The 20,611-nt window shown below is 28.7% G+C and overlaps 1 protein-coding gene across 1 annotated transcript in view; it reads right to left on the bottom strand.

Moving 5' to 3' along the window:
* Positions 1 to 7,004: 7,004 nt before the first annotated feature.
* LOC141290099 (TBC1 domain family member 20) overlaps positions 7,005 to 20,611 on the bottom strand; it is a 51,140-nt gene continuing 37,533 nt past the window's right edge. Inside the window, exon 8 of the mRNA XM_073822295.1 lies at positions 7,005 to 8,036. Coding sequence (XP_073678396.1) covers positions 7,784 to 8,036 — 253 coding nt within the window. The 3' untranslated portion in view covers positions 7,005 to 7,783. The remainder of the gene's footprint in view (positions 8,037 to 20,611) is intronic.

The raw sequence follows: 20,611 nt of genomic DNA on the forward strand, positions 1-20,611 counted from the left end.
TTTATGTTTAAGTTTATGTTTAGTTTGCCGTGTTGGCTTTGTTTGCTTTGTTTATTGTTTTATTATTAAATTCGTTACTCTCCTGCATTTGGACCCAGACCTCCTTTGTATTACGTGACAGATTTGAAGTCCCATTCTGAATCGAATGATTCGCGCTCCAAAGTTTCAATCTAAAGCAAATGATTTGTGAACTTGCACCAAAGTCCCAATCTGAATCAAATTATTTGTGATTCACGTGAATCATTAAATTTGCTAAATGATTTGCAGTATACGCTCCAAAGTCCCAATCTGAATCAAATGATTCATGATCCATGCTCCGAAGTTTCGATTTAAATCAAAAGTTTCGCAAACCCACACAGAAGTCCCAATCAAACTCATTTTGTGATTCACATGAATCAATACATTTGCTAAATGATTTGCAGTAATTAGTCCCAACCTGAATCAAATGATTCGCTACACACGAAGTTCCAATCTAAATCAAATGATTTGCGATGCATGATTTGAAGTCCCGATCTGAATCAAATGATTCGCTATCCGTGCTCCAAAGTTTTGATCTAAAGCAAATGATTCACAAACCCGCACCAAAGTTACAATCTAAATCAAATAATTTGCAATACATGATTTGAAGTCCAATTCTGAATCAAATGATTTGCGATTCGCGCTTCGAAGTTTCGATCTAAAGCAAATGATTCGCAAACCCGTACCAAAGTCCCGATCTATATCAAAATGATTCCCGATTTGTGCTCCAAAGTTTCGTCTAATGCAAAAGATTTGCGAACCCACACCAAAGTCCTAATCTGAATCAAATGATTCACTATCCGTTCTCCGAAGTTTGGATCTAAAAGCAAATGATTGGCAAACCCGCTCTGAAGTCCCAATCTAAATCAAATGATTCGCAATTTGTGCTCCAAAGTTTTGATCTAATGCAAAAGATTTGCGAACCCGCACCACAGTCCCAATCTGAATCAAATGATTCATGATCCATGCTCCGAGGTTTCGATTTAAATCAAAAGATTCGCAAACCCACACAGAAGTCCCAATCTAAATTAAATGATTTGTGATTCACAACTCATTTTGTGATTCACATGAATCATTACATTTGCTAAATGATTTGCAGTATTAGTCCCAACCTGAATCAAATGATTCGCTATACACGAAGTTCCAATCTTAATCAAATGATTTGCGATGCATGATTTGAAGTCCCGATCTGAATCAAATGATTCGCTAACCGTGCTCCAAAGTTTTGATCTAAAGCAAATGATTCACAAACCCGCACCAAAGTTCCAATCTAAATCAAATAATTTGCAATACATGATTTGAAGTCCAATTCTGAATCAAATGATTTGCGATTCGCGCTTCGAAGTTTCGATCTAAAGCAAATGATTCTCAAACCCGTACCAAAGTCCCGATCTATATCAAATGATTCCCGATTTGTGCTCCAAAGTTTCGTCTAATGCAAAAGATTTGCGAACCCACACCAAAGTCCTAATCTGAATCAAATGATTCACTATCCGTTCTCCGAAGTTTGGATCTAAAAGCAAATGATTGGCAAACCCGCTCTGAAGTCCCAATCTGAATCAAATGATTCGCAATTTGTGCTCCAAAGTTTTGATCTAATGCAAAAGATTTGCGAACCCGCACCACAGTCCCAATCTGAATCAAATGATTCATGATCCACGCTCCGATTTAAATCAAAAGATTCGCAAACCCACACAGAAGTCCCAATCTAAATCAAATGATTTGTGATTCACATGAATCATTACATTTGCTAAATGATTTGCAGTATTAGTCCCAACCTGAATCAAATGATTCGCTATACACGAAGTTCCAATCTTATTCAAATGATTTGCGAAGCATGATTTGAAGTCCTAATCTGAATTAAATGATTCACGATTCCCACACCGAAGTTTTGATCTAAAGCAAAAGATTCTTTAATCCTCACTCAAAGTGCTGACCTGAATCAAATGATTAATGCCTCGAAATGTCAATCTAAAGCAAATGATTCACAACCCTGCAACAAAGTCCTGATCTGAATCAAATGATTCGCTATTCATGCGCAAAAGTTTTGATCTAAAGCAAAAGATTTGCAAACCCCCTTCGAAGTTCTGATCCGAATAAAATGATTCAAGAATCACGCTCTGAAGTTTTAATCTAAAGCAAAAGATTCTTGAACCTGCACCGAAGTCGCAATCTGAATTAAATGATTTACGATCCATGGTCTGAAGTTTCGATCTAAACCAAAAGATTTGCAAACTTCGAAGTCCCGATCTGAAACAAATTATTTGTGATATGCGATCTGATTGAAGCACTTCGAAATAGCGAATCATTTTGCCACGCAATAGTTTAACTGATTCAGAGTTTCGAAAAGCTCAGTTTCACCCATTACTATGTGCTTTTTAACATCATTACAAACAATGTCGAAATTTGAAAATGAATGACTCTTTTAGGTTTTTGCTAGTGAATCGCTTAAAATTAACGATCAAAGCCACAAGTTTGAATCAATCGGAGCGGTTCCAGCATAAATGACTCAATTGATTTGGTTTATTTGTTCCCCTTTTTAGGCCATGTTGACACGACTAGTACACAACTGTTTGGTACTAATACTTGTTTAGTTTGATCTTTTTTTCTGACTGAAATAGGTGAACAAGGTATGATGTTTTTTGAATTGCGTAATTTACGCGTGAAAAGATATGTGCTTATTGACAAAATTAAGCACTTATTTCGTAGATAGATTTTCTTTCAATAATTTAACCACTTTTCCAAGTTCCTCTTCAGGAATTTTCAAGGCTTTTCCAGGCCTTAAATTTCAAAAAGTCAAATTCAATACCTCAAGCACTTTAAGCACCTTGTACGAACCCTGGGTGTGGATTACATGTGATGTTTTTATCAGCTGTTTGGACTTGCATTCTGACGGCACCCATTCACATCCATTGGTGAGCAAGCGATGCAATGCATTTCTCCAAATCTGAAGAAGAAGCAAACAAAGCGTGAGGACATTTTCACAGATAACATTGAACAATTTAAAAGAAGTACACAATTGAGTTCTTGTTGATCTTTTGCAAAGCCTTTATTTTTGTGCACACTTTTGATGACCCAAAATTCAGTCTTTTATATATATTTTGTAAAATATACATGTGGACAACAACACATTATATATTATTGTTGAACTGCCTAACAAACCAGTTTTTAAAAGTTCAAGTGTTTCTTCAGAAGTAGATGTCCGCACAGAGCACTCTCTGTTCCAATCAAACAGCACCATGTCCAGGTGCCAACTAGACCTTGTTTAAACTTGGCCGGAGAGCCAAATCACTTTTCTGTCAAGTCTCCTTCTCACAGCTAAAGCTGCTGGATCATCTGCCAACAATGTTCAATGAAGCTAGCAGCCTTCTGTCCTCCTCTCACATACAACACTGTACGGCTTTCAGAAACGAAGACAAAAGATTCAAAACCACGAGCTGCCTTGCTGTCAACCATCAAATGATTAAAAATGATAGCTGCAAATAATTTTTAGTATACATACACTGCTGTCCAAAAGTTTGGAGTCAGTATGGGTATGCATTAAATTGATCAAAAGTGATAGTAAATGCATTTACAATGTTACAAAAGATTTCGGTTTCAAATAAATGCTGTTCTTTCGAACTTTCTATTCAAAAGAGGTTTCCGCAAAAAAAAAAAAAAAAAAAAAAAAAAGGAAAAAAGTTTTTGATAATAATAAGAATATTAGAATGATTTCTGAAGGATCATGTAACACTGAAGACTGGAGTAATAACACTGAAAATACCCCTTTGATCACAAAAATAAATTACATTTTAAAATATATTCACATAGAAAACAGATGTTTTAAATTGTAGTAATATTTCACAATTTCAATATGTTTAATGTATGTTTAAATTCTTTAAAAAATATATATATCAAACCCAAACTTTTGAAAGGTAGTGTATAATTGAAATATATTTGAGCCATTCTACAGAATTGGTCCAAAGTTGGAAACAACTTGAAAAGAAGTGTCTTTTTCCCCAAACAATTGTATGTATTAAAATTGAATAATATCCAATGTACACTAGTAATTGTGTAGTAAATTCTCATATTGTATTTTCTGAAAGTTTGGGAATATTTGTCCTCTCCCCAAAATTGTCACTGCTGAAACACAGTAATATATAATTTAATTAGAAGAGTAATATTGACCTATTAAGATTTTGCTTACATCTACATTGTGAATATATATTTTTGACATTTTGTAAAAAAAAAATAAAAATAAAAAACAAAGAAAACTGAACTGTAAATCAATAACAAATACATTTAACAATATTTCAAATGTGATTTATGAGATTTTTTGTATTTTCAATCAAAATTTTCTTTGTGAAAGACAAAAGGTTTATCATTCTGATTTAAACTTAAGGATTTGTTACTTACCGAAACTCGAAAAGACAAAAAAAGACAAATTACTTTCACCCCAAATACTAATTAGTTGTGATTCTACATTTAAAAAATTTGCCACTATCCTAAGTTTTGCCCATTTGCCAGTAAGAATTGTTTTACTAATTTAAAATACAATAAAATTTAATATGCTCCTTATTCTTTTATATATTTAAATATGCACAAGTCAGAATAAGCAAGTTTTTACATGAATTGTGTTACACTAAATAACAATGTAACATTACTTCAAATAAATTTGACATTTTATTCTTTAAAAACATATTTGAATCCTTAAAAAGGAAAGTAGATGCTTTAGTTATATTTAAATGTACTTTCTATGGACATAAAATCGCTTTTGTAAATTTAGTAAATAACATCTTTGACCCGTATGTACATACATAGGAACGTTCATCTAATTTTGAAATGCATAAAAAAACGAATCATTTATTTCATTAATTATTGTCATTAGACCATTTCGAATTTGTATTTACTGTATTAAACTTGTGATTTAGTTGCCCACAGCCAGTCTAATGAAGTCATTTTCCTTTAGAAACATCTTATTACATTCATTCGTCTAAAAAGAACAATACAAAAACAGCAAATGGCTCTTTGGTTCGAATTAAATTCCCATTAACAACGGCGGTCTGGCTAATACCGACTCAGATACACCTATCTTCCGAAATACACGAGAGTTCATGAGCCACTCGGAAAAATCCAAAAACGCTCGGAGAATGTCTGAATCGCATTAAAAACACATTAAAGTTGCCGGGATGAAGACTTAGTTCACACAAACACATTATGCCTTCCTTTTTTGGCAGTGGTGATTTTGGGCTGAGGGCACCGTCTGGTAACAGCCGCTCATCAACACCCAAGGCACAAATAGAGGCAGCCAGCTGTGGAAGCTCTCACATCACTTCCTGCAGTCAGCCGGGCTCCCATCGACTCTGTAAACGCAAGACTGTGACAGATATGCGCTGCTCTTTTTAGAAGACTTTGCAGCCTGGAAGGGCATGAGCTGACTTAAGAAAGAACCTGTGAATATTACATTAATGATATGTTTTGGTCTAAAACAAGGCTGTTTTCTGCAGTTTTTAAATGGACTGGAGTCCTTTTTTTTTTTTTTTTTGGTGTCAGATTAAATACAGCCTTGTTAGGAATCACTCCTCAGCGTTACAACATTTAGAAAGGTTCTAGTCTAAAATGCGGGACAGAATTTGTACCCTGAATGTCATACACTGAAAAAACATTTGGTGCAGGAATCATTTTCACTCAGAAATTGCTAGTACATTTCTCGACTAATTGTTAAGAAATGGCAAGTAACATCATTCGCAGTAGAAAGACTGACATATTTTCTTGTAAAATGCACTCAATCTTGGTTTCAAAATAGTTTTAGTGTAAAAGCAGCATAAAACTGAAGACTGGTTTTTAAAAGCATTTTAATTTGTAAATGCCCCATCAAAAGTATTTTTCAAAGTTATAAATAAGATTATTATTAACACTACTTTAGTCTTTCTACTTTAAAATTTCATGTTTAAATTCAATTTGTTAATTAATTGTGAAATTTACTAGTAATTTTTGAGTGAAATCCTGTTTATTCCATCTTTACAGTGTAAACTGTACTTACATTTTTTTGGTAAAATTACTCATTTTGGTACGTTTACTAACCTTGTCTATAAACAGGTCTTTTTGTACATTTTTCCAGGAAAAATGCACTGGAAAAAAAAGGGTTAAAAAAAACCTACTTAGATATCAGCATTTCTTATTGTTTATTTATTATTTATGTTTTTGTACATCAACCTGATTAGTCATTTTTATGTTTTTTGATTAATCTTTAATATTTTTATTTCTATTTTAGTATGTTATAAATAAGATTAATAGAGTACAAGAAAATACTATTTTAGTCTTTCTACTTTAAAATTCACTGTTAATTTTTTCCTCAAATTTACTATTAATTTTTGATTGAAATCCTAATTCACCTTTTTTTTTCAGTGTAAATTGTACACAAAAATTTGGTAAAATGACTAATAGGTCTATAATCTTTTTTGTAACCAGTTCCAGAAAAAAAAATGCACTGAAAAAAAAAAAAAGATTCCAAAAAAAAAAACTTATTTTTTTTATATTTATTTTTTATCTATTTTTTTTTTTCCATTTTAGTATGTCGTAAATAAGATTATTAGAGAATGATTTACAAGAAATCATCTTGTTTGTGAACTTTTCACACAAAAAAAAGAAAAAAAAAAACTTTTTTGGCTGCCAAAATATATATATTAAAAATTATATATATTAAAAATTATATATATATATATATATATATATATAAATAGTTGTTTAGTCTTTTTTACGTTTATTTAATTTTAATTATTATTGAATTAATTATTTGTGAAATTTAGCAGTAATTTTTGGATGAAATCCTAATCCGCGTATTTTTAAAATAACTATTATCTTATCTTTTATTATTAATTATCCGCTTTAGTACATCAATGTGATTACAATTTTAAAGTTGTAGTAATATTATTGTGTTTTAGTCATTTGTATTAGTTTTTACTTTTAATGTTTATTTAATTTGTAATATTTCTATTTCCGTTTATATATATATATATATAGACACAATTTTACTAAATTAACGTTCATTAAAATGATTCACTTAACAGGGAACTACTGAAAATAAAACATTTATTGTGAATAAAAGTAAGAATATAGGAGTGTTTTACAAGAAAATATTTTTCAGTGTTTGAGTTTCAAAATAATTAAATGTTTAATGACACTTAGTGTTGTAATTATTAGTGACATTTACTAGCAGTTTCTCAGTGAAAATAGTTTCAAAGTATATTCTTTTTTTTTTTTTAAACGCATAAATTGACTGTATCATTCACACACAGAGGACAGTGGTTCATATCTGAAAGACCTGAAAGTGAGCCATGGATCCTGAAAGCATGTGTGTAGGTTGTTCTTGATCGAGAATAAAGTGTGTTGTTGTAAAGTGCTGCGTTCACCAGCGAGTCTCTGTGGTCTTTCAGCCTTCACCCGTTTTCTCCTCTTAATGAGCTTCACTCACTACTGACGGCGTTCAGCAGAAAAAAAAAAACCTTTTAATAATTTGTGCTGTTGAGAAGGGCCTAGCGGAGCACTTTCTCTGACATTCTGCTGATGGAACGACATCCAGAAATGCTTATGATTACGAAAACCTGCTTTGACTCCTCCCACTTCGCCAATATTAGCGCGGATAAAATCTATAAATAAGAAAAAAGCACGGTTCGGAAATAAATAAGCCTCAGATTCATTCTCTCTGGGTGTTTTGCATCGCTTAACACATATTTGCAATTGCAGTACACCTTGTTTGGCACACGTGAGAACAAAGCGATTGGTGTCAGAAGAGCTGGGAGAGAAACTCAGGTGCCCAGTCCATGGCGGTTTGGGCCACGGCCAGCGCCATCGCTCCTAACGTGGCCGACAGACCCCACACTGCCATTTTGATGAGCTGGTTAGTGCTCCCTGGCTGGGTGCTCACGGTCAGGGTTAGCTGGTTTTCATGGCGCTGGTGAAGCTGTCGACGAAGGATGGAGTCGGGACGCTGCTGCAGTGTGGACGCCTGGAAGTCTGTAAAGGTGCTGACGGCAATTCTGAAAAACAGAGAAACAGAAAGAAATTTTAGTATCATTACTATACTAAGTAAATAATTTACATTATTATTATTTTCAATTATATAGTTTTTATTATAACATTTTTTTTTTTTTTGTCATTTTTTTGTTTTTTATACATCAACTTTTTGATACATTGTTTCAATACATCAACTTAAGTTTTAGTACAGGTAATATTATTGTGTTTTATTAATTTTTATTAGTTTTTATGTTTATTTAATTTTTAATATTTTTATTTCTATTTTAGTACAATAATTAACATTATTTTTTTGAATCATATGGTGTTTATTTTAATATTTTACATTTTTCTATTAATTTTTGCTAAGGTTTTGGTAATTTCTGTTGTGTTTTTAATATGGCTATTTAGTTATTAAGTTTTAGTAATATTACTGTGTTTAAGTCATTTTTATTAGTTTTTATGTTTATTTAATTTGTACATTTTTTTATTTTTTTAATAAGTTTTAGTCATTTTTGTGTTTTTAATATGGCTACTTAGTTATTAGCATTTATTATTATATATTTTCAGTTTTGATCCATCAACTTAATTTTTTTTTTAGTAATATTGTGTTTTAGATCATTTTTTAGTTTTTTTATGTTTATTTAATTTTTAATATTTTTTTTTCTATTTTAGTACAATAATTAACATTAATTTTTTGAATCATATGGTGTTTATTTTAATATTTTACATTTTTATATTAATTTTTGCTAAGGTTTTGGTAATTTCTGTTGCGTTTTTAATATGGCTATTTAGTTATTAAGTTTTAGTAATATTATTGTGTTTAAGTCATTTTTATTAGTTTTTTATGTTTATTTAATTTTTAATATTTTTATTTCTATTTTAGTACAATAATTAACATTATTAATTTTTTTAATCATATGGTGTTTATTTTAATACTTTACATTTTTATATTAATTTTTGCTAAGGTTTTGGTAATTTCTGTTGTGTTTTTAATATGGCTATTTAGTTATTAAGTTTTAGTAATATTATTGTGTTTAAGTCATTTTTATTAGTTTTTTATGTTTATTTAATTTGTACATTTTTTTATTTTTTAAGAAGTTTTAGTCATTTTTTGTGTTTTTAATATGGCTACTTAGTTATTAGCATTTATTATTATATATTTTCAGTTTTGATCCATCAACTTAATTTTTGTTTTAGTAATATTGTGTTTTAGATCATTTTTTAGTTTATGTTTATTTAATTTTTAATATTTTTATTTCTATTTTAGTACAATAATTAACATTATTAATAATTTGAATCATATGCTGTTTATTTTACTATTTTACATTTTTATATTAATTTTTGCTAAGGTTTTAGTAATTTCTGTTGCGTTTTTAATATGGCTATTTAGTTAAGTTTTAGTAATATTATTGTGTTTAAGTCATTTTCAATTATATCGTTTTTTTATATTTTACATTTTTATATTAATTTTTGCTAAAGTTTTAGTAGTTTTTTTGTGTGTGTGGCTATTTAGTTATTAGCTTTTATTATTTATTTTTAGTTTTAATACATCAATTCATTTTTTAGTTTTAGTAATATTATTGTGTTTTAGTCATTCTTAAGTTTATTTAATGTTAATAGATTTTTTACATTTTTATTTCTATTTCAGTTATTTTAGTAATTAAACTAAATAGAAATTTAAATGTAAAGTTTTCATAAATTTATTGTCTTAAGTAAATAATTTACATTATTATTATTTTCAATGATATAGTTTTTATTATAACATTTTAATCTAGATTTTTGCTAAAGTTTTAGTCATTTTTTTGTTTTTATACATCAACTTTTTGATACATTGTTTCAATACATCAACTTAAGTTTTAGTACAGGTAATATTATTGTGTTTTATTAATTTTTATTAGTTTTTATGTTTATTTAATTTTTAATATTTTTATTTCTATTTTAGTACAATAATTAACATTAATTTTTTTAATCATATGGTGTTTATTTTAATATTTTACATTTTTATATTAATTTTTGCTAAGGTTTTGGTCATTTCTGTTGTGTTTTTAATATGGCTATTTAGTTAAGTTTTAGTAATATTATTGTGTTTAAGTCATTTTTATTAGTTTTTTATGTTTATTTAATTTTTAATATTTTTATTTCTATTTTAGTACAATAATTAACATTATTAATTTTTTTAATCATATGGTGTTTATTTTAATATTTTACATTTTTATATTAATTTTTGCTAAGGTTTTGGTAATTTCTGTTGTGTTTTTAATATGGCTATTTAGTTATTAAGTTTTAGTAATATTACTGTGTTTAAGTCATTTTTATGTTTATTTAATTTGTACATTTTTTATTTTTTAATAAGTTTTAGTCATTTTTGTGTTTTTAATATGGCTACTTCGTTATTAGCATTTATTATTATATATTTTCAGTTTTGATCCATCAACTTAATTTTTTTTTTAGTAATATTGTGTTTTAGATCATTTTTTAGTTTTTTTATGTTTATTTAATTTTTAATATTTTTTTTTTCTATTTTAGTACAATAATTAACATTAATTTTTTGAATCATATGGTGTTTATTTTAATATTTTACATTTTTATATTAATTTTTGCTAAGGTTTTGGTAATTTCTGTTGCGTTTTTAATATGGCTATTTAGTTATTAAGTTTTAGTAATATTATTGTGTTTAAGTCATTTTTATTAGTTTTTTATGTTTATTTAATTTGTGCAATTTTTTATTTTTTAATAAGTTTTAGTCATTTTTGTGTTTTTAATATGGCTACTTAGTTATTAGCATTTATTATTATATATTTTCAGTTTTGATCCATCAACTTAATTTTTGTTTTAGTAATATTGTGTTTTAGATCATTTTTTAGTTTATGTTTATTTAATTTTTAATATTTTTATTTCTATTTTAGTAAAATAATTAACATTATTAATAATTTGAATCATATGGTGTTTATTTTACTATTTTACATTTTTATATAAATTTTTGCTAAGGTTTTAGTAATTTCTGTTGTGTTTTTAATATGGCTATTTAGTTAAGTTTTAGTAATATTATTGTGTTTAAGTCATTTTCAATTATATAGTTTTTTTATATTTTACATTTTTATATTAATTTTTGCTAAAGTTTTAGTAGTTTTTTGTGTGTGTGGCTATTTAGTTATTAGCTTTTATTATTTATTTTCAGTTTTAATACATCAATTCATTTTTTAGTTTTAGTAATATTATTGTGTTTTAGTCATTCTTAAGTTTATTTAATGTTAATAGATTTTTTACATTTTTATTTCTATTTCAGTTATTTTAGTAATTAAATAGAAATTTAAATGTAAGGTTTTCATAAATTTATTGTCTTAGCAATTTTTCTTAGTGTTTTTAAAATGTGTCTTTAATATTTATGAATTTCATTTAAATTTTTGCCATTTTAGTACTTCAACAAACTAAATGAAAATACAATTTTAATTTAATTTTTGTTGTTTTAGTCATTTTTAATTTTAATAATTTTATTACCATCTTAGTTTGTTATTTTAGTACTTAAATTTAAATATTTTATAGTGTCAGTAATTTTTCTTAGTTTTTTAAATGTCTATTTAATTATCTAGAAACCCTAATTTTTACAAAAATAAAATGTATTTTATTTTGTTTTTATTTATTTTATCAATTTATTTTAAATTTAGTTTGTTATTTTAGTACTTAAATAGTACTTAAATTAGTACTTAAATTCAAATTCTAATTGTGATATTTTCTTAATTTATACCAAAATAAGGAAATGTTCTATTTCTGTGGACCAAAGAGTTTTCGGAAATAGAAACCAAAGCGACCAACAAAAAGGTTGAAGTACTTACTAAGGCAACATTCAAGTTGAAGTACTAAAAATAACTTAAAATAAAATAAATAAGAATGAAAACTGTATATAAATTAAAAAAAACGGAAAAAAGACAAAAAACTAAATTATTAGTATTTGTTTTTTAAATGTCTATTTAATTTTAATTATTTTTATTTCTGTTTATTTCAGTCATCTTAGTACTTTTGCATTTATAAATATTTTGAATTATAGTTTTAATTTTTATATTTTCTTTTTTTTGATCAAATTTGAATAATTTTGTTGTGTATTTAAGTAGTTTTTTTATTTTTATTTTTTATATGGCTACCTATATGGCTAGTTATGAATTTTTACTATTATTTATTTTCAGTTTTAGTACATCAACTTGATACAATTTTTAATTTTTAGTAATATTATTGTGTTTTAGTCATTTCTATTCCCTTTTGTTGTTTTAAATGTTTAATTATTTTTAAATTTTAATCATTTTTATTTCCATTTTAGCATATTATTTCAGCACTTAAACTAAATAAAAATTTTAATTTAAAGTTTTCCTAATTTGATCCTGCTTGTCATTTTTCTTACATTTTTTCAATGTCTTACATTAGAATTTTTATTTCTGTTTAAGTAATTTTAGTACTTCAACTAAGTAAATTAAAAATAAGATTTAAATTTAAGTTTTTATTGTGTTTTAGTAATTTTATTAGTTTATGTTTATTTAATTTTTAATAACTTTATTTCAATTTAGGCTTTTTATTTTAGTCCTAAGTAGATATTAGTTAAATTTTAAATGTCTATTACATTTTTATTATTTTTACAAAAATAAAATGTATTTTATTTTGTTTTTATTTATTTTTTATCAATTTATTTTAAATTTTGTTTGTTATTTTAGTACTTAAATAGTACTTAAATTAGTACTTAAATTCAAATTCTAATTGTGACATTTTCTTAATTTATACCAAAATAAGGAAATGTTCTATTTCTGCGGACCAAAGAGGTTTCGGAAATAGAAACCAAAGCGACCAACAAAAAGGTCAAGTTTGAACAACACAAGAAAAGACTAACTGGGTGAATCACAAGAACAAAAGAAAAATTCAGAGGCAGAAAGAGAGACTGGAGCAGTGGATGAGAACGGACTCATGGCCTCTAGTCTCAATCAAAGACATGGATAGAGCCTCATTTCCAGAGTTTTCCCAAATCCTGCGGAGCCCATGCTGAGGGCAACACGACTTCCTCTCGTCAGTTTAGAGGAAAAACATCATTAAAAAATCATAAAATATTCAATTCCATTTCATTACGGTCTCTATGGAAGAATAGTAAACATGGAATGCAAATGCCTTTCACTCAAGATAATAAAACTGCCAAAAATGCATTCGACACTTAATGAAAAAGTGGCTCTCGTACAAGAAGTAGCATGGGCAGGCGCTGATGGGCTCAAAGTCTTTAAGTCTTCATGGTTTTTTTTTTTATATTTTTTTCTTTTGCTCTCCTGCCTCTGATTCTCAGCTTTCCCCAGTTCTCATTAGTATCTACAGCTAATGCGCCACCGCTGAAAATAGCTGACAGGTAACAGCAGAGCAATTAACTTTTAGACTTTCCCTTTACCAGCGGAGGCCCGGGAGAGCCGGCGGTTTGCGCTGACCAAACCCCAATCTAATGCGGCGACACCGACCCGCCAGAGCTCTGTCGCTCAGAGCCGGCCTTAACCTCGTATCAAAGGATCTTTACGCAGTGCTTTTACATTCAGCGACAGTTCGGTGGAATAAAACACATCGGTCAGGTTACTAAAAGCACAAAAAAACTGCACCACATTCCAGCTCTTTTGAAGTCAAATATTAGCTTTGTGCCAAGTGCAATACAGGGTTATTATCTTTAACTAAAATGTAAAAAACTAAAACCATAAAGCAAAATAAACAATACCATATAAACCTTTTATTTCAGCTATGCAAAGGCAGTTCTCATTCTCTTTTAGTTCAGGTTGATGTATTAAACTTCTATACTAAACTAATATATAGACAAAAAATGTAAAAAAAAAAATAATAAATATAATTTGAAAGTTTTAGTAATTTTGTTGTGTTTGTCATTTTTATTATTTAATGTTTTTTAAAGGTTTATTTAGCTGGTTATTTTAATACTTAATTTTAAAGTTTTCATCGTTTTATTGTGGCTTAATCATTTTTCTTCATTTTTTAACTGTCTATTTAATTTATAGAAATGTTATTGTTTTTGTTGTATATTATTCATTTATATTTTTTAAATGTCTATTTAATTTGTATTATTTCATATTATTCAATTAATTTTTAGTACTTCAATTTAAAATAAATGGAAATCAGAAATTTTATTTGAAAGTTTTAGTTTTTGTTTTATTTGTTTTTTAAATGTCTATAAAAAATAAATGTATTTAAAAAATATAAAAATATATATAAAATATAAAAAATAAATCTAATAAAAAATAATAAATATGACGCTAATAAATAAAACGCAAAAAAATACTATACCTTAAAAATTAAAATGATAACAGAAAATGTATATTAAAAAAGTAATTCAAAATATTAATAAAAACATAATAGTATATTACTGATATTAAAATAAAACTTGTGCAAAGATATAAAGTGAGCACTATGTACATTATTTACTGAAATACTGTTTTGCAAAAAAAAAAACATACTGTCGCACCAGGTTATTTTATTTGAAGTACTTACTAAGGCAACATTCAAGTTGAAGTACTAAAAATAACTTAAAATAAAATAAATAAGAATGAAAACTGTATATAAATAAAAAAAAAACAGAAAAAAGACAAAAAACTAAATTATTAGTATTTGTTTTTTAAATGTCTATTTAATTTTAATTATTTTTATTTCTGTTTATTTCAGTCATCTTAGTACTTTTGCATTTATAAATATTTTGAATCATAGTTTTAATTTTTATATTTTCTTTTTTTGATCAAATTTGAATAATTTTGTTGTGTATTTAAGTAGTTTTTTTATTATTTTTTATATGGCTACCTATACGGCTAGTTATGAATTTTTACTATTATTTATTTTCAGTTTTAGTACATCAACTTGATACAATTTTTAATTTTTAGTAATATTATTGTGTTTTAGTCATTTCTATTACCTTTTGTTGTTTTTAAATGTTTAATTATTTTTAAATTTTAATCATTTTTATTTCCATTTTAGCATATTATTTCAGCACTTAAACTAAATAAAAATTTTAATTTAAAGTTTTCCTAATTTGATCCTGCTTGTCATTTTTCTTAATGTCTTACATTAGAATTTTTATTTCTGTTTAAGTAATTTTAGTACTTCAACTAAGTAAATTAAAAATAAGATTTAAATTTAAGTTTTTATTGTAGTTGTTTTATTTTAGTAATTTTTATTAGTTTATGTTTATTTAATTTTTAATAACTTTATTTCAATTTAGGCTTTTTATTTTAGTCCTAAGTAGATATTAGTTAAATTTTAAATGTCTATTACATTTTTATTATTTTTACTACAGTTTATTTTAGTTATCTTAGTGCTTCAACTACATTAAAATTAGAAATTTGTAATTTTGGTTACCATTTAATTTTTACCATTTACATTTTTTTCATTTAAATTTTAAATGCTAATCACTTTAACTAAATAAAGTACTATATAAACACTTAATGAAAAAAAACATTACAAAAACAAAAATACAAAAACTTTAAAATTAAAACTAAAATAAAAATATAAAAAATAAACACTCAAAATATGAAAAAAAAAACTATAATAGTATATCATTGCTATGAAAATAACACCAGCGCAAAGATGTAAAATGAGCCCTATGTATAATATTGACTAAAATCATTGCAAGTGTTTTATTTCAGCTACTTTGCAAGGCAATAATTCTATTAACACTTTAAAAAATGACAAAAACACAACAAAATTACTAAAATTGTCAAATTAAAATGAAAGCAGAAAATGTAAAAGTAAAACTTAATTCAAAATATTGACAAAAAATATAATAGAAAATTAGCACTTTTAAAATTATTTGCAAAAACAGTATCTAGTTTCATTGCACCAGATTTTTTCAATTATTATTATTATTATTATTATTATTATTAGGTACTAAATTATCTAAAAAAAAATCCACTATATAAAAAAAATTAAAACAACAAAAACACAATAGAATACTGAAAACTTTCAAATTAAAATTAAAAACAAAATATACAAATTTAATTCTAAATATTAACAAAAATATAATGGTATATAAATGATATGAAAATAACACAAAAGTGAGTGCTATTCTCAATTTTAACTTAATCTTATTTGCAAAAATAGTGCCTATAGTTTCACTGCAGTAGATTTTGATGTTAATGGTGCCAAAAACAATTGCTTCTTGTGAAATGGAGAACAACTTTGTTTGATCGTTTCCTCACAAAGCTATCCATGACTTCAGAAGCCTTGCGTATGGTGCTTTTTTTGGCGTTTTTTGTCCTATTTGGAGCTTGGCAAACGAAACTATGAACTGTTGCTGTATGGCAAGAACCAAGCGAAGATTTGTCAAAGATTCGGCTAAAAAAAGTACAGACTGGTTTGGAAGGATGTGGGGATGAATATATAAATTTTAATTTTTGGGTGAACGGTCCCTTTAACTCTTTACACACTCAGCTCTGCGGGGAATCTCTCCTCCCGCGTCTTCAGAGATGAATTTTAGTCTTTGGTTTCCTCTGACTGCTCTCTTCAAGGTGGCACATGTCTGACAGTCTTTGATCGCCGTTTCTCCCTCCCTCTTGTCTCTAAAAGAGTTTCTAATTTTACCGTTTCCTCTCTCAGAAGCAGCAGATTGTGTGACCTCTGTCACATCATTCTTCTGTTTTTTTCCCCTCGCTCTCTTCCTCTTGCTCAATCTGTTCTTGCTGTGGTGAGGAAGATACAGCAGATGATGGATGTGTTTACACTAGGAGAACATTTCCACGGCTGCACTCAGTCACACCATCGCAACTTCACAGTCTTCGCGGAAATCCTACCCTCATCGTCCTCCTCTTCGAGGGTCTCTTGCACTAATCATGTTCACAAATGTATTAATGCTGAAAGCCTGTGTGCAAACGCTCACACAGATGTGTCAATCCATTGAATTTAGAATAAAATTTAAAACGAACCCAAACCACATATTTTGTAATTAAAATTTTGAAAAAAAAAAGTTTTTTTACTCTTATTCCACAGAGGTGCATTAGATAATATATTTATTAAAATATATGTATAATGTTACAAAAAAAGTAATTCACATTAAAGCATAATCAGAATTCTTGAGCAGCAAATCAGCATCTTAGAATGATTTCTGAAGGATCATGTTACAATGAAAACTGGAGTAATGATGCAGCTTTGATCAGAGAAATAAATTGCATTTTGAAACATTCATATAGAAAACTGGCATTTCAAATTGCAATAATATTTCATAATATTACTGTATTTTTCTGTATTTTTAGTCAAATAAATGCAGCCTTGATGAGCAGAAGAGGCTTCTTAAAAAAAACAAAAAAAAAAACAACAATCTTACTGACCTCAAACCTTCAAACTAGGATTGCACAAAAAAGAACTTTTTTTGGCCGATGCCTATTTGGATACGGATTTTAACAAACCGCTATTGGCCAATTCTGATACCAATATTGGTCTGTTGCATAAGGCCAGGCTTAAAAAAAAAATCTTACTGACCCCAAACCTTTGAGCTAAGGATGCACCAATAAGATTATTTTTGGCCGATGCCAATAACGATCCCAATTTTAACAAGCAACTATTGCCAATTCTGATATTGGTCAGTTGCACAAAGCAGGGCTTAAAAAAGCTAAATCTTACCTGACCCAAACCTTTGAACTAGGGATGCACAATTAGGATTTTTTTTTTTTTGGCTGATTGTGATACCAATATTGGTCAGTTGGTCAGGTAAAAAAAATTATCTTGGTGACCCCAAACCTCTGAGCTAGGGATGCAGCAATAAGATTTTTTTTGGCTGATGCCGTTACAGATACCGATTTTAATGAACAATTATTGGCCGGTTCAGATACCGATATTGGTCAGTTGCATAAAGAAGGGATTAAAAATATTCTTAAAAAATCTTACTGACCCCAAACCTTTGAGCTAGGGATGTACCAATAGGATTTTTTTTGGCCAATGCTAACACTGATATCAATTTTAACAAACAACATTTAGCCAATCCCGATACCGATATTGGTCAGTTGCATAAAGCAGAGTTATAAAAAAAAAAAAAAAAAAAAAAAAAAACTTACTAACCCAAAACATGCACCAATAGGATTTTTTTTACCGCCTGATGCCATTATGGATACTGATTTCAACAAACTATTGGCTGATTCCTATACCGATATATAAAGCTGCATAAAGCAGGGCTTAAAAAAATAAATAAAAATGCACCAACAGGATTTTTTTTTTTTTGGCCAATGCCTATACCGATACCAATTTTAACAAACAACTATTGGCCGATTCCTATATTGGTCATTTGCATAAAGCAAGGCTTAAAAAAATAAAAATAAAAAAAAAATAATTAATTTTACTGACCCCAAACCTTTGAACTAGGGATGCACCAATAGGTTTTTTGGGGGGCAGATGCCGATACCGATTTTAACAAACAACTATTGGGCAATTACGATGACGATATTGGTCAGTTGCATAAAGCCGGGCTTAAAAAAAAAAAAAAAAAAATTAAAATCTTACTGACCCCAAACCATTGAACTCCCAGCAATAGGATTTCTTTTGGCCGATGCCGATATTGATTTTAACAAACAAGTATTGGCAAGTTCCAATACTGATATTGAGAGGGTCTTTATCTGGTGGCCTATCCTGCGCTTAGTTATAGCCAATACAGCATAATCTTTTCTAGATTTTGACCAAATGTATTAAATGAAAGAAAAAACTGTCAATGCTTTGAAGACATAAAAAACACTACTCCTATAAGCATTTTGAGTGGAAAAACAGCATAAATTAGTAGGCTGTACATCACACTTTATTATTACATTAATAATGTAGGCAAAAATACTGATAAATAAAGAAAAATATTTACAAACATTGCAAACACAATTAGGCTGTTTTAGTTCTATTCTCTCCACATCAAATCCTCTAGTTAAATATAAACAAAATTAATTTTAAGGTGAAACTGAAGCCTACCTATTTCATTCTGCACAAATCCAAATGTTTCCATATTTAATGTAAACCATAGGCTTTGTTCTTTACTTGCATTATTAAATGTAAAACATTAACCTTCACATAGGCTATATCAGCAGTGAGGCGCTGGTCATGCTGAACTGCACAGACTGTACTACAGACTACTTAAATTGAGCACTTTAACTTTTTTTATTTCTTTTACTGCATTTTATTTTGATAATGAACAGGCTGCAATGCAACTCAAGGTCTCCATGCAGTTAATTAATAAACCATTGGTATCGGCCTTTTTCATGCTATTTCCATTATGCCGATGGCTTTAAAATAATCAAAAATTGGCCACACATACATCGGTGCATCCCTACTTAGAATGGTAATGTAATTAATTATTGGAAATAATACAATTACGGCCTTTGCAGATGTATGAACTAGGCTCTGAATATCCTCTGACCCTAAAAATTGGCCCTGCTCTCTTGCAGGTGTAACATGCCTGTAAACCTGATCACCATTAAAGCCTTGGGAGCCCGTTATTGGCTTTTAGAGCCATATACTTAAACCCCTCTCTCTCTTCCTCGCTGTCATAACGTTATGGGTTAACACAGTTCAGTGGGATGCTCTAATTCAATGCGTCCTTCCATCTAACACACATGATGGCCCTATTATTAGACACTTGCTGCTGAGATGGTATGCCCAATTACCCATGAGTCTGCACTCGGCTTGTGTGAGAGAGTGTGTGTGTGTGTGTGTGTGTGTCCTGCAGGCCTTTGTGAAACAGCTCTGATGTCCTGTTGTCCTGATGACCCGTAAGTGCTGGCTCTTTGTCACGTCACCAAGAGCAGCCCATTCGAGCGTGCTATGATGCACCAAAGGCCTTCGCTTACTGGATGCACTGAGAAATTACAATGGAGGGTAAAGGTTAAATGTTCCTGTATGTTAAAGATCTGAGATCTACCATAATGTTTAGAGAAATCCAATGAACTGAATGCACTTAACGTTTTATCAGATATTTGGACTTTCGTTCTGACGGCACCCATTGACTGCAGAGGATCCATTGGTGAGCAAGTGATGGAATGCTACATTTCTCCAAATCTTTTTTCAATGAAGAAGGTAATGCATCAAACAAAGATAACACATTTAATGTAAATCTAATGCAGCTTTTCTCAAGCCCATCGCTGCATATTTTAGATCTCCCTTATTTAACATACCTGATTCTACTGATTAGCTCATTAGCCCATCAAGCGCATCCGTGACCTGAATTAGGTGTGTCAACTAATCCATGCAAAAAACATCCATTCTTACAGGTTTCTGCAGAAAAGGACTGAGAAAAGCTGCAGACATAGCTATACCTGTAGTTATGGCCTAGTGGTCAGCTAGGAAGCTCAAACAATTTGAGTCTTTTTTCCTTTATGCGTCCCTGCCGTTGTGCTATTTCCATAAATAAAAAATAAGAAAAAGCCGCAAAAACAATCTTATGCAATAAAACACACATCAGAGCGACTGATTCGCTTCAGCCTTTCTAAAGTATGCAAAAGCTTGAGGGTTCAGACCGGCTCTGTGTGGACGTAATGTGGGTGTCTTGTTTCTGAAATCTTCCTATCTAGTGTAACAGATTATGCACACCTTGTGGTACTTAATCTGAATATGGGTACGGTATCTG

Source organism: Garra rufa, chromosome 17, assembly GCF_049309525.1.
Source record: "Garra rufa chromosome 17, GarRuf1.0, whole genome shotgun sequence".
NCBI classification, from domain to species: domain Eukaryota; kingdom Metazoa; phylum Chordata; class Actinopteri; order Cypriniformes; family Cyprinidae; genus Garra; species Garra rufa.